General features: G+C 50.3%; 1 protein-coding gene across 1 annotated transcript in view; it reads right to left on the reverse strand.

Annotated features, from left to right (window-relative positions):
* Nucleotides 1–8,747: 8,747 nt before the first annotated feature.
* Nucleotides 8,748–15,354, reverse strand: part of LOC115083418 (cleavage and polyadenylation specificity factor subunit 1-like) — a gene marked incomplete in the record, with an annotated part of 265,845 nt that continues 259,238 nt past the window's right edge. The window contains 2 exon segments of the mRNA XM_029587223.1: nucleotides 8,748–9,077; nucleotides 10,950–11,091. Of these exon segments, the coding sequence (XP_029443083.1) occupies nucleotides 8,748–9,077; nucleotides 10,950–11,091 (472 nt within the window).

Raw genomic sequence — 15,354 nt, forward strand, 5'->3', positions numbered from 1 at the left:
CATCCCTCCCGCCTCCAAATCTCTGTAATAACTTAGGAAATGACAGACACTGTTAGGTCATACTCTGCATCCCTCCCACCCCCAAATCTCTGTAATAACTTAGGAAATGACAGGCACTGTTAGGTCATACTCTGCATCCCTCCCACCCCCAAATCTCTGTAATAACTTAGGAAATGACAGACACTGTTAGGTCATACTCTGCATCCCTCCCACCCCCAAATCTCTGTAATAACTTAGGAAATGACAGGCACTGTTAGGTCATACTCTGCATCCCTCCCACCTCCAAATCTCTGTAATAACTTAGGAAATGACAGACACTGTTAGGTCATACTCTGCATCCCTCCCACCTCCAAATCTCTGTAATAACTTAGGAAATGACAGACACTGTTAGGTCATACTCTGCATCCCTCCCACCCTCCAAATCTCTGTAATAACTTAGGAAATGACAGGCACTGTTAGGTCATACTCTGCATCCCTCCCACCTCCAAATCTCTGTAATAACTTAGGAAATGACAGACACTGTTAGGTCATACTCTGCATCCCTCCCACCTCCAAATCTCTGTAATAACTTAGGAAATGACAGGCACTGTTAGGTCATACTCTACATCCCTCCCACCCCCAAATCTCTGTAATAACTTAGGAAATGACAGGCACTGTTAGGTCATACTCTGCATCCCTCCCACCTCCAAATCTCTGTAATAACTTAGGAAATGACAGGCACTGTTAGGTCATACTCTGCATCCCTCCCACCTCCAAATCTCTGTAATAACTTAGGAAATGACAGGCACTGTTAGGTCATACTCTGCATCCCTCCCACCCCCAAATCTCTGTAATAACTTAGGAAATGACAGGCACTGTTAGGTCATACTCTGCATCCCTCCCACCTCCAAATCTCTGTAATAACTTAGGAAATGACAGCCATTCAATGCCAGCCCTGTCCCAATACCGTTTTTATTATCTGAGCTGAGAGTGAGGGAGCCTCTCCCCTGCTCCTGGCACCTCCAGAATCAGTGCTGGAAGCGTAAACCTCAGTGTAACTTATGTTTCTAGCACTGCCCGTCAGTGCAGCACTGGAGGTGTCAGGAGCAGGGCAGAGTCTCTTCCTCCCAGCTCAGATAATAAAAGTTATCAGGCGGGAGGGGGATGGGGGGCAGGTGCCACAGGTTTTCCTTGTGAGCGGGTGGGGAGGCAGGTAGGTTACTTATGTTACTACCCGAGAATTGTGACCAGGCTGACCCTTTCCTGAGGTGGCTAGGACAGCACAGCCTAAAGGAAAATTACTTCTTGTCTGCTACGTTTTGTTCCTGAAGTAGCTCCCGATCAGTCCTGATTCCTGGGTTTTGCATCCCTCTTAGCAGATGGAGACAGAGAAAGTTTCATTGCCTCTGCACACAAGCAGGTGTGCCCACCTGCAGTTCTTCCCAACTGACCTGCATCCTAGCCAAGATGACCTGAGCACTACAATCCCTAAATGCAAACGCTCCCCAGTGAAACCGGGTCCTGCCCCACATCCCCCAGCAACATGGGATGCAGGGAAGGGAAGCCCTGCCAGCCACTGCCTCTCTTTAATTCTCTCCCTGCAGTCGCCGCTGCTTTTCAATCCTCTCTGTCTCTCAGCGCGATCCCTGAGGTCCTGTCCGAGCCAGTTAAGCAATACCTGCCCCGTCGGCCGGCTGCGGACAGCCCCAAAGCTTCTCCTACCGGCGCGGCAACGCTCGTTGCAGAACCTCGAACGCCATGCAACGTTTGTCACAGGCACACGCTGTTCCTCCCCGCACCCACGGCACCAGCAGCACCGCCACGGCAAGCAGGGGATCAGTCCCTCAGCGCCACAGAGGCAACACCCCGTCTCCTCCAGCTGGAAAACCTCCCCGAGCGGCTAAGGTAGCTCCTCTGCCTGGAACCCCGATGCTGCACAGACTCCTCTGACTCGTGCATTGTTCTCTCTCTTCTGTTTTTACTCACCGAGAACAAATTAAAATACATAGAAACCAATATTTTCCTTTGGTGCAGAGGTTGCAGTTCCAGGAGCGCAGGTCGCATGGCAGCTCAGAAAAGAGTCAGACCCCTGCCATGCCCTCCCCCTCTCCACCTGTCTCCCATTATCTCTCAGTTTCCAATTTCAGCTCCTCCCCTCAGGTATCACCCCTAGCTGATTCCCCCTCACACATCCACAGTCAATCTTCTTTCATTCCCCTTCTCTCACCCTCCAAAGAACAATCCCTATCCAGGTAATTCAACCCTCAGCCCTCACCTACATCTGATCCCTCCCTTCAAAAAGCACCTCCTCCAAGCATCATCCTGGCTACTGTCAGTGGCAGCATTTTCCTTTGGACCCCAGGTGAAAAGTGGATGAGAAGTGGCAGGAAGAGAGCAGGCTGATGACAGGGACGTTTTTTTCTCGGGTAGATTCAATGGTAGGCGAGAGGAGAGACGTCTTAGCAATCTCCATCGGCCCTTCCCTTCACGGCTGGTCCTAAGTGTGAATAAAGTCACGTGCCGAGCAGTGGCTCTGATCCCTCCTCGTGCAAGGAGAGCAGGGTCTGTGAACGTGGGCTGCCTCACAGGACCACGCTGGCTTGTGAAAGTCAGCGTGGAGACTGTGAATAAACTCACGTGCCCTGCAGTGGCTCCGATCCCTCCTCGTGCAAGGAGAGCAGGGTCTGTGAACGTAGGCTGCCTCACAGGACCACGCTGACTTCTACTATTAACGCTGCTCCTGCTGATGCCTAAGGAACGCTGCCATTGGCGGCACTTGTTTATTTAATTTGTTTTATATACCGGTCTTCTGGAACAATCACACTGGTTTACGGCATAAAATCTTACAAAATTTAAATACAGCATAAAATACATAAGAAAATTATTATTTACCTGCTAATTTTCGTTCCTGTAGTACCATGGATCAGTCCAGACAGTGGGTTATGTCCCCAATCCAGCAGATGGAGTCAGCACAAGCTTTGAGGGGGCGTATCCATATATACTACTACCCCCTCTGCAGGAGTTCAGTATCGAGTATATCAAAGCCCGAGTAGAAACCCCCGAAGGATCAAGTTTGTGGAAACAGATAATGAAAACAATTGTAACCGCAACAAGTAACTGCAAACATCCTACCAACTTGTAGGGAGCTGTGAAAAACAGCGAAAAGAAACAACTGTGAAGACACAGAACACTGCGAGCAAGAAGCAGCGCAGAGCTGAGCAGGATCAAGAACCCAAACGCGGTGGGCGTCTGGACTGATCCATGGTACTACAGGAACGAAAATTAGCAGGTAAATAATAATTTTCTTTTCCCTGTACGTACCTGGATCAGTCCAGACAGTGGGATGTACCCAAGCTTCCCTAAATCGGGTGGGGTCCTGCGAGGCCTGCTCGGAGAACCTGCTCGCCAAAGTGTCCAGAGACCGAAGAGGCGAGGTGCAGACGATAGTGCCTCGAGAACGTGTGTAACGATTTCCAGGTGGCTGCCCTACAAGTTTCCTGCGAGGATACCGAGCGAACCTCCGCCCAGGAAGCCGCCTGAGAACGTGTAGAATGCGCTACGATTCCGGGTGGGGGAGTCCGACCCGCCCCAATGTAAGAAGCAGCAATGCCGGCCTTCAGCCATCTGGCAATGGTAGTCTTCGAGGCCTGAGACCCCTTCTTAGGACCGGCCCAGAGTACAAAGAGATGGTCAGAGGTTCGGAACTCATTTGTAGCCTCCAGATAGAGGCGCAGAGTGCGCTTGACATCCAAGAGACGGAGAGACTTCGGCTCTGAAGAAGAGAAGGACGGCAACTCCACCGTCTGGTTCACATGGAATGCAGAAACCACCTTCGGAAGGAAGGAGGGAACGGTGCGAAGCGAAACTCCAGAGTCGGAGAAACGGAGATAGGGCTCTCTACACGACAGAGCCTGCAGCTCCGAGATGCGCCGAGCGGAACAGATGGTCACAAGAAATACAGTCTTGAGAGTGAGATCCTTTATCGTTGCGCTGCGCAGCGGCTCGAACGGTGGTCCCGACAGGGAGCAAAGCACAAGGTTAAGACTCCAGGAGGGACAAGGGTCCCGCAACGGAGGACGCATATGCTTGACACCCTTGAGAAAACGAGCAATGTCAGGATACTGTAGAAGAGAGCCCCCATCGCTCCACAGCGAACCAAGGGCGGCCACCTGAACCCGTAGTGAATTATAGGCGAGCCCTTTTTCCACCCCCGCCTGTAGAAACTGAAGGATCTGAGGTACAGAAGCCTTAGCGGGTCTCGTGGCCTGGCTGGTACACCACAGCTCGAACACAGGTCGCCGACGTCGATGTCTTTCGTGCCCGCAATAGCGTGGATACTACCGCCTCCAGGTAGCCCCGACGCCGGAGGCGGCGCCTCTCAAAAGCCAGGCCGCAAGACAGAAGAGTTTTGTCTGCTCGAAAAATACCGGGCCCTGATGTAGGAGCTGGGGGAGGTGCCCCAGCCTGATTGGCCTGTCGATCACCAGCTGTAGCAGGTCCGCAAACCAGGGTCGCCTGGGCCATTCTGGGGTGACGAAAACCACGGTCCCCTGATGGCTTTCTATTCTGCGGAGCATCCTGCCCACCAGGGGCCATGGTGGAAAAGAAAGATATGGCGGCCACGGGAGGACCAGGGCATCCACTCCCTCCGCGCTCTCTCCGGCGACTGAAGAAGCGTGGAGCCTTGGCGTTGAGAGCGGACGCCATCAGATCCAAGTGAACGATCCAAGTGACCGATGAACGAGAAGTTGCATTGCTTTGTCGGAGAGAGACCACTCTCCGGGTCCAGCAGTTGACGACTGAGGAAGTCCGCCTGGACGTTGTCCACACCGGCGACGTGCGAGGCCGCTAGCCGGACGAGATGACGCTCCGCCCATTGCATCAGCAGCGCCGCCTCGAGCGCGACCTGTGGGCTGCGCGTGCCTCCTTGTCGGTTGATGTAGACCACGGTGGTAGCGTTGTCCGATAGGATTCTGACTTCTCGGTTCCGAAGAAGCGGGAGGAAATGTCGCAGAGCTAGCCGGACCGCTCTGGTTTCCAGACGGTTGATTGACCACTTCGCCTCCACCGTGGACCATGTCCCCTGCGTGGCGCTTCGATCGCAGACTGCACCCCAGCCTGCTAGACTGGCATAGGTGGTCACCACCACCCAATTTGGCAGATCGAGGGACATGCCACGGGCCAGGTTCGGCGGATCCAACCACCAGCCCAGACTGTCCCTGGCATTCTGTGGGAGCGGGAGAATCATCTGATAGTCCTGCAATACTGGTTTCCAACGGGAGAAGAGCGCCCACTGTAAGGTCCTGAGGTGCGCGAAAGCCCAAGGTACAAGGTCGATGGTGGACCCCATCACTCCCAGGAGTTGCAGGTAGTCCCAGGAGGTGGGCTCTGGTAACGCAGAGAACCGTCGTGTGTGATCCCGCAAGGATTGAGCTTTGTCCTGGCGCAGAAAAACTTTGCCCAGTAGGGTGTCGAAAGTTGCCCCCAAAAAAAAACCCAAGCGTTGCGAGGGCATGAGGGAGCTCTTGGAGAAGTTCACTACCCATCCCAGGGAATGTAGAAACCGTACTACTCGAGTCACCGCTGAGCGTCCATGATCGAATGACTTCGCCCGGAGGAGCCAATCGTCCAGATAAGGATGAACCAGGATGCCCTCCTTCCGGAGAGCTGCCGCCACAACTACCATGATCTTGGTGAAGGTGTGCAGCGCCGGCGCCAATCCAAACGCGAGAGCCGTGAACTGAAAATGCTGGTCCAGAATTTTGAAACGAAGGAAACTGTGGTGGTCCGGGCGGATGGGAATGTGCAGGTAGGCCTCCGTTAAGTCCAGGGAGGCGAGGAACTCCCCCCGATGCACCGCCGCAATCACTGACCGGAGCGTTTCCATGCGGAACCGAACGACTCGAAGGGATTTGTTGACTTCCTTGAGGACTAGGATAGGCCGGAAGGAACCATCCTTCTTTGGTACGACGAAATAGATGGAATAGTGGCCCGAGCCCACCTCTCCGAAGGGCACGGGCGCAGTAGCGCCTATCTCCCGGAGTCTGTCCAGAGTCAGCTGCACCGCTCCTCTCTTGAGGTCCGAGCCACAGGGGGAAAAGATGAACCTTCCCTGCGGGGGGCGGACAAATTCCAATGCGTAGCCGTGTTTTATGGTATCCAGGACCCACTGGTCCGAGGTGATCCGTGCCCACTCCGCTTAGAAATACGTTAGTCGGTCCCCAATCCTGGGGACAGGGGAGTGGGCGAGACTGGCATCATTGTGAAGACTTGGTATAGGGGTTCCCGGTTCCGGGAGTAGTGCGTGCGGGCCGATGCCCGCGGAAGGCGCGCAACCAGGGCTGAGACCTGGGGGCGGATGGCCGGGAGCCCGTCTGTCTGTAGCCCCTGTAGCGCCGTTGCGCTCTGGCTCTGGTCCGAGAAGAAGAAAACGCTCTGGATGGTCGAAACCTATCCTCCGGCAGCCGATGAACAGCGTTCTCCCCCAGGGACTTGATGATCTGGTCCAAATCCTCCCCGAAGAGGAACTTGCCCCTGAAGGGAAGAGAGCCCAGACTGGACTTAGAGGACGTATCAGACGCCCAATTGCGTAGCCACAGTAGTCGTCGTGCTGCCACTACCGAAACCATGGATCTTGTGAGGACCCGAAAAAGGTCGTACGAGGCGTCCGCCCCATACGCCACTGCGGCTTCTAGCCGATCTGCCTGGGCAGCCTCATCGGACGGCAGGTTCTGAGACGTGAGGAGTTGTTGCACCCAAAGGAGACTAGCCCGCTGGGCAAGCGAACTGCACATCACCGCCCGCATACCCAGAGCGGAGACCTCGAAAACCCGCTTAAGGAAAACTTCCAACTTACGATCCTGTGTGTCCCGCAACGCCGCACCTCCCGTCACTGGGATAGTCGTCCTCTTCGTGACCGCCGACACTGCGGAGTCCACCTTTGGGACCTTGATGAGGTCCAGAAAATCTTCGGGGAGCGGGTACAGCTTTTCCATAGCCCGGCTGCTCTTCAGGGAGGCCTCCGGGGTGTCCCATTCCCTGGTGAGAAGTTGTAAAAACGAGTCATGAATGGGAAAAGCCCGAGCCCTCGGCCGGAGTGCCGCCAGGACAGGATCTCCCTTCCTTGAAGAAGTGATGACAGCGGGAGCTACTGGGGCAGGCGGGTCTGGTGGCGGATCCAAATCTAATTCTTGGATGATCTGCGGGATGAGGTCGTCCAGCTCTTCCCTCTGGAAGAGGCGTAGGGTACGCGGATCATCCCCCTCCTGTGTGCCGTCCCCCGTCCGGGAGGTCAAGTCCATGTCCCGCTGGGTCTGGCACCGCCCCCACTGCCGCGGGCGTGGATCGGACCCGGGTAGGAAGGCGGGAGGCCCCCACTCCCGGAGGGTCGGGGGGGGCCGGCGTCGAGGGCGACATCCGAGGGATCTTAGGAGGGGGGGGGGGGGGGGGGTCCCACAGGTGCTTCCAGCCCCTGCAGATAAGCGGTATGCATGAGCAGGATAAACTCCGGAGAGAACCCCGGCCTGCTCGGGTGCGCTTCGGGGGCGGCGTGGTTCCTGCTCCCTGGCTCTGGGTGCTTGGTTCCTGCACCAAAATCGGGGGAACACCCCCGCTGGTAGAGTCCTCCAGGGATCCGTTCTCCCTCGTGGCCTCCAGGGATCCGTTCCCCCTCGTGGCCTGCGCCTCAGGGCGCTCAGAATGTAAAATGGCCGCCGTTCCCGCCAAAAATGGCGGAGTGGCCGGCCCGCACCGCCCGGGCAAAAAAGAGAAATCAGTCAGGGACTGTGAGGTACCTTCCCCCCCGGGAAGGCATCGTGCACAGATGCCCTCCCGGGAAATCCGGGACCCCGGGTCTCCGCAGGCCGCACAGCGGGACGGCCGCGGCATCGGGATCGCTGCAGGAGAAAAGAAAAAGCCACGGGGGGGGCCACGCGCACAAAGGCGCCGCTGCGGGGGGGCCCGGTCGGCCCGCACTGCCCGCTGTCTGAAAATAGAGGAGGGTGCCGCGGGGGGGCCTTCCCAGCCACACGACCCGCCCCAGACATCTTTCCCTAAATGGCTCAGCAGCCCATGAGGAGCTGTAAAATGGCCGCGGGTGAGGGAGTAAAGAGCGAAGAGGCCGGCTCCACCGGCTTTCGCGGGCACCGGGGGCTGAGCTGTAAAGGAAAAAACTACAAAGGAAAAACAAACTTACCCCTGGCTGCAATGAGAAATAAACAGCAAGGCCGCAGAGAAGAGACAAGGAAGAGAAGCCACTCCCCAGAAGTTGAAAGAACTCTGCCTTTTTTTTTTTTTTTTTAAACTTAATACAAACTTGATACAAACTTGATCCACAGAAAAAGACAACAACAAGCCATAATCAAGCAAGAAAGTGAAGAAAAAAGGAAAAGGAGGGGAAGCCTGGTTCCCCTACTCGCATCTGCTGGAGTCAGAAGATACTGAACTCCTGCAGAGGGGGTAGTAGTATATATGGATACGCCCCCTCAAAGCTTGTGCTGACTCCATCTGCTGGATTGGGGACATAACCCACTGTCTGGACTGATCCAGGTACGTACAGGGAACAATGAGAATACTTGTGATCTCCAACCCCCCGTTTAGGTATCTACAGCAGGGCTTCCCCATCAAAAAATCAGATTCGTCCGACTCGTCCTCCCTCTGGTAAAACTATGCTGCCGAAGGAAATTGACTAAAACACTCTAAAGCCAATAAACTTAAGCGCTACATTCATGCTCATTATGTGATAGGACACTGCCTGCAGAAGACCCTTACTAAAGCCACCTCTGGAACAGCAGCAACATCATAAGAGTGGCCATAAAAGAAACGCAGCCAACAGCTGGACCATGAAGACCCAGGCGGCGAGGCAAGATGAAGAACCTGCTGCTTTCCAAGACGTTGTTCAAGCTGCGTGGCGGCTCCTCCTGCCCACAGCTCCTGGGGAACGTTACCTTCTGTCCGATGGCTGACACCAGGTACCCATTGCAGTTGCACAGCGCCGTCACAGGCCCCTTCTGCTCCTTCTCATAAAGCAATTTGAATTTATTCTTGGTTAGAGGCTGACCAGGTTCTGGAACCACTTCAATCACATCCATGATAAGGATCTGTAGAAGAAATGCAGGAGGAACAAGCACCGTGGAGGAGAAGAGAGAGAGGGAAGATGGGGAGAAGTGAGAAAGGGGCGAAAATGATTGAAAACCAGTGAGAAATAAGGTGAAGCTTCCAGGCCACCTCTAACCTTCTGCCCTGATATCCATCCTTCCCCAAATGAAATGAATCCTAAGATAGGAACACCACAGACCCTCTCTCTTCCAGCCAGCCCTCTATAGATCCCCCTCACAGCAAGGAATCCCTACTTGTCCTTCCTCAGCACTAGCATAATGCCCTCCCCATAGTCATGAATCCCCCTCTCTCACTGCAAGACTTCTTCTGTGCAACCAGGGCCAAGTCAATACTGGAAGTGTTGTGCCCTGAACTATTTCCTGTGATCCGGATGCATCTCCTTCAGATCCGGAGAACACAGCCAGTCTCCCCTGGTTTAGAACTTGCTCAAGGCTCTCGTGTCCAGGATGGAACTGGAGTAAGGTCCCTGCCCCTTCTCCTGCAGTGGAACATGCACCATTGCCGTGGCCTGCAAGAGAAAGGCCCTAGTGTAGGGAAAGCTTAAATGCTCTTTTGAGTGGGGCAATTTGATGGGATTACAAATAAGCACAATCCCTTATGACATGGAAAACCCAAGTGTCTGAAGTTAAAATAAGTCAACTGTTTGTAAAAACGAATAAATAAATAAATAATAATAATGATAAATTCTCAACCTTCCCCTACAGGGAGGTCCTTCTAGTACACAGACTGGGAGGCCGGCTATTTTCCCCTGACCCCAGTTCTGAGTGGGTGGCAGTACCATGCTTAGAGGCAAGGCCTTGGTAGCATCTCTGAGGCAGAACCTATCCTGGTGCCTCAGAGGTGCCAGGGACGGCTCAAAGATGGCAGTGGACAGAGACCCATTCGTTCCTTGATTCTATCCCCAAAGAGATCATCTTTGCACAACTATCAGCAAATGTATTCTGCACCTCCTCATGAATGAAGGCCTGAGGCTTGAATACATGTGAATGGGAAGATATTTTGGTGCATGCATAGGGATAGTGATGCTGCCAAGAGAAGCCTAAGCAATAATATAGCCCAAGAAATGCTATAGCCTGAATAAAAGAAGCTGTTTGCTCACTGAGAAGAGGTATTAAAGCTAAGCTACATGTTATGTATACAGTACTATAAACTGCCCTGGGCTCTTTCCAGAGAAGGGTAACAAATAAATAAAACAAAACAAAATAAACTCAAGTCCATGCAGTCTGCTCAGCCCATGGTGCTACGTATACCTCCCAGTTACCAGCCTGGATCTCTCCCCTCATCCAGGACAGGCTTTTTTTCTTTCCCCTGTCCAACCAGAAAGCTGGGTAATAATCTAAATAGCCACCAATATGGGCGTGGGTCAATGCCTGAATATCTGGCCTCTCATGTCTGACCTAATGGTAACGTGACCCTACTTGTGAGACTGACGGATCTGCATTTGTCAGAAAATGTTTGCTCCAAAGCAATTCCCACTTCCAGACATTCTCTGAAATCATCATCAGACTTTGTGAAGGACTATAAAGAGCCTTAAGCAGATCATCCAGCACAAGTAAGAGCACAAACCACAGAAGGGTGACCTTGCCCTTAGTACATCAAGAAAAGATCTGACCTGATGGACAGGAAGCTTCCTCACATCACTTCTACGTGCAGGGTCGCCGTCTGAACACCAGCCAGAGGGACCTCACAGATTGCGAGAGCACCCACCCTTCTAGCCACTTCTGCACAGCCAGGAGCCTGCTCCTCACATGCAGAGCCATCACAGGTACCCTTCCTGCCATCCATCCCTGCAACAGGCCCCACTCAAAGAATTCCTCTGTCTGACGATGACTGACTGTGAAACATTTACTCACACGTCCCCTGCATGTAACTTCTTCTCCTTGCATTAGGCAGGTTCCTGCAGCAATATACCCCTTCAAGCCTGACACAGTCTCCTCGCTCTTCAAAGCCACAGTTTTCATACATGTCACGTGTTCCCACTCGTCCAGTTCTAACCTGCAGATGGAAGAAGTGGCAGAGAACTATGGAGAGCAAGCTTTGTGGGAGAGTACATACTCACTCGCATCTCAAGGGAGCATAATCTTCCCCTGAGCATTCACCCCAGGGAACAGAGCGCATCCTCTCTCACTCTGTACTCTCATTCATACCTCAGGGATAGAAAGGAAAATTGGTTCTTACCTGCTAATTTTCATTCCTGGAATACCACAGATCATTTGAGACTCCTGGGTTTTGCCTCCCTGCCAGCAGATGGCGACAGAGAAAGGTTTCACTGACACTGTCATATAACCTAGTGCTCCACCTGCAGTCATCAATATTGACCTGTACCCAAGCCAAGATAACATAACATGCAACCTTCTAACATATACATGCTGCCTTTATGTCATCCGCTTGCAGGACTAGGAATCATACATGACATTTATGCTGACAATATTCAACTAATTCTACCTATAGAAGACACATTAGAGAAAATGCTAAACCTAGCTAACATGTACCTAAACATTATAAGATAACTACTAAACCAAATGGAACTTGTGATTAATATTGATAAAACAGAATTTCTACACTTAGAACAGAAAAATACTGAAATCAGCCAAACTCCAATAATCCTCAAAGACAACCAGAAAATTGAACTAGCAGAAAAAGTACGAAACCTGGGAATAATAATGGACCCAGAAATCAATCTAAAACAACACATATCACTGAAAGTAAAGGAAGGCTATGCAAAACTCATGGTACTCAGAAAACTAAAACCATTACTAACACTAACTGATTTCCAAACTGTTCTACAGGCACTAGTTTTCTCCAGCACGGACTACTGTAATGCCCTTCTATTAGGACTCCCGAATTCAACATTAAGACCACTGCAAATACTTCAAAACACAGCAGCTAGAATACTAACCAGAAAAAGGAGGAGGGACCATATAACTAAAACCCTGGTAGAACTACATTGGTTACCTATTGAACACAGAATTACTCTTAACCATTCCTTCAGTAAAAACAGGGAGACTAACCCAAGTGAGAGAAAGGGCCTTATCTTTAGCAGGACCCACACTCTGGAACACAATGCCTTTGGAGATCAGATTACAGAGAGACCCCCAAAACATTCAAGAGAAGTCTAAAGACATGGCTTTTTAAACAAGCATTTTATAAAGAGACGGGAGAATAGAAAATAGTCAGGAATAGGCAGAAGAGCACCGACGCACAGCACTTAGGAATGTGCAGTAGAGTAGTCTATGAACTCTACATCAATATAAACATAATTGTAACATTGTGTATAATGAATTTTACCTGTGAACAGTACCTCTCCTGGTACACTCGGTCATGACCTACCTCACTAAACAATTGATTATCTTTTTTTAATTTTTTAATAATATCTTTATTATTTTTTCACAACGATAACATTACATATAAGGATTACATACCTTATCGTAGGCATAACATACATTTCTCATTTATAAGAAATTACCTAGTCAAACTTAAACCTTAATTTTTATGCTATACTTATGTTTTTACTATGCAATCAGAGAGATCATATTCAAAACAACAGAGCATATATTCATCACCTAATTACTTAAAAGGAAAAAGGAAAGTGGTGGGATTAATAATAATAGTTCCTGAGTTTCCACAAATATTAGGTCAAAACTTCTTTAGAAATCAAAAAGGTTTCTAATTGCTCTGGCTCCATAAATACATACCGTAGATTATTAATTGTTAATATACATTTACACGGAAATTTTATTAATATTTGTGCTCCTAATGCACGGGCTCTAGAACAGATTCAAAAACTTTTTTCTACGTATTTGTGTGGACCTAACAATGTCTGGATAAATCCATATCCTTTCTCCCAAATACAATTTATTCCTGTTCTTAAGAAAAACTTTTAATACATTATCTCGCTCCTCTGATACAGAAAATGTTACTAATAATATACCCCTTTTCTCTATTTGCTCTTCTTGAGAAATCTCAAGGAACCCCGATAGATCATCCAAAGGGGATGATGTCGCTAAATTTGATTTTAATGTTTCTCCAATCACTACCTTATCTCCTCTTTTAACCACTTCAGGAAGAAAATAAGCTTTAATTATTAAAGGTAAGTTGGATGAGGAGAAAGATAATACTTCCCGTAAATACTTGTTAAATTGTTCTTTAGGAGATACAAGCTTACATTTAGGGAAATTTATCAATCTCAGATTGTTATATCTGTGATTGTTTTCCAGACTTTCAATCCTTTTATCTATTCTAGAGTCCCCTTGAATTAGGCCTACCTGAATCTCTTTCATCTGTGCTACCTGAGAATCTAATTCCCTTATCTTAATCGTATTGGTTAATACAACAGGATTTACAACTGTAGACTGATCTTGAACTCCTTGAATTGATTGAGTCAAGGAAATTATTGTTTTCTCAAATACTGACATGGCATGCCACAATATATCTAAGGTTACAATATCAAGCTTTTTTGACAATGTAATCTCCGGTATAACTAATGGAGCTCTCTGAGACAAAACTTCTGATTCACCCATATCTGTTTCCCTATTCCCATCCGTGGACAGCTGCAGAGAACTCCTGATCCACTCAATATCTCGATGTTAATTTCTTTCAGGGCAGATAAAACTTTATCCCCCTGAAATTGTCCATGATTTATAAGTGACGGAATTCCCTCGACCGCTTTTCCCTTCTGGGACACCTTTGGTCCGATGGGTTCAGCCATTCCGGCTGGAGTCTCAGGAGCCCCAGGGCTCACAGATATTTCATCGAGGGGTTCTGGTTTTTGCTCCTGAGCCAGTAACCCAGCCGATGTTCCTGGGGAATTACCCACCGCGGGGTAGAACTCTTTAATTTTTGTCTGACCTGGGGAAGGCTGTCGGGGGGGTCGAGGTTCCATCCCTCACCTTCCCCTTCCTCTTAGTATGTGGCATAAAGTTCGAAAGTAGTAAACTATTTCAGGCAAAAATTGAGATCTGCTTACCCTACTTCCTTAAGTCGAAATGTTCTCTCTGTGGGGGCTGATTTGCGGGAGATATTGCAGGAGATGAATAAAGTCGAGATCAAATATGGAGAATTCAATCCAAAGCCGCGCGCCCCTTCGGCGCGCGCGGCTTAGGCAGCGCGCCGGCTGCGCGCTGCAGTAGTCCTGTTTTTATTGGCAGCGTCTCGTTGCAGGGCGGAAGTGACGTCATGCCCCCTCCTGCACAACGGGTCAGCGAGTCAGCTGTTAGAAGACTCTTTCGGCAGATGGAAAAGCTCTCCTCGGTCAGAAACAAAGTCTCTTGCCTCCTCCTTCACAGGACAACCCCGTTTCTCACCCGCAGCAGGCCTGTTTTTATTGGCAGCGTCTCGTTGCAGGGCGGAAGTGACGTCACGCCCCCTCCTGCACAACGGGTCAGCGAGTCAGCTGTTAGAAGACTCTTTCGGCAGATGGAAAAGCTCTCCTCGGTCAGAAACAAAGTCTCTTGCCTCCTCCTTCACAGGACAACCCTGTTTCTCACCTGCAGCAGGCCTGTTTTTATTGGCAGCGTCTCGTTGCAGGGCGGAAGTGACGTCACGCCCCCTCCTGCACAACGGGTCAGCGAGTCAGCTGTTAGAAGACTCTTTCGGCAGATGGAAAAGCTCTCCTCGGTCAGAAACAAAGTCTCTTGCCTCCTCCTTCACAGGACAACCCTGTTTCTCACCCGCAGCAGGCCTGTTTTTATTGGCAGCGTCTCGTTGCAGGGCGGAAGTGACGTCACGCCCCCTCCTGCACAACGGGTCAGCGAGTCAGCTGTTAGAAGACTCTTTCGGCAGATGGAAAAGCTCTCCTCGGTCAGAAACAAAGTCTCTTGCCTCCTCCTTCACAGGACAACCCCCATTGATTATCTTTAATGATTTATTGAAACTGAACCTCTGGCGGCACCTGTTAGAATGTACTACATTACCTACATTATGTGCCTACATGTAAACCGTTGCGATGGTATATAACTTAGTGACAGTATAGAAAATATTTTAAATAAACAAATAAATAAATAAATAAATACTGCACCAACACCAAGAATCTTTAATCCAAAACTCCCACCAGGAGCAGGAGGAAAGTGAAGTTACAATAAAAATAATGGAAATTTGTTCCAAGAACCCAAAGCAGAACAGCACTGAAATCGGCAACAGCTCTGCATTATATACAAATTATCAGTACGAGCAGACTCTCCCCTCCCCAATGGGTAGGTCTCTGGACTGATCTGTGGTATTCCAGGAATGAAAACTAGCAGGTAAGAACCAACTTTCCTT

This window comes from Rhinatrema bivittatum, chromosome 2, assembly GCF_901001135.1.
Source record: "Rhinatrema bivittatum chromosome 2, aRhiBiv1.1, whole genome shotgun sequence".
NCBI lineage: Eukaryota > Metazoa > Chordata > Amphibia > Gymnophiona > Rhinatrematidae > Rhinatrema > Rhinatrema bivittatum.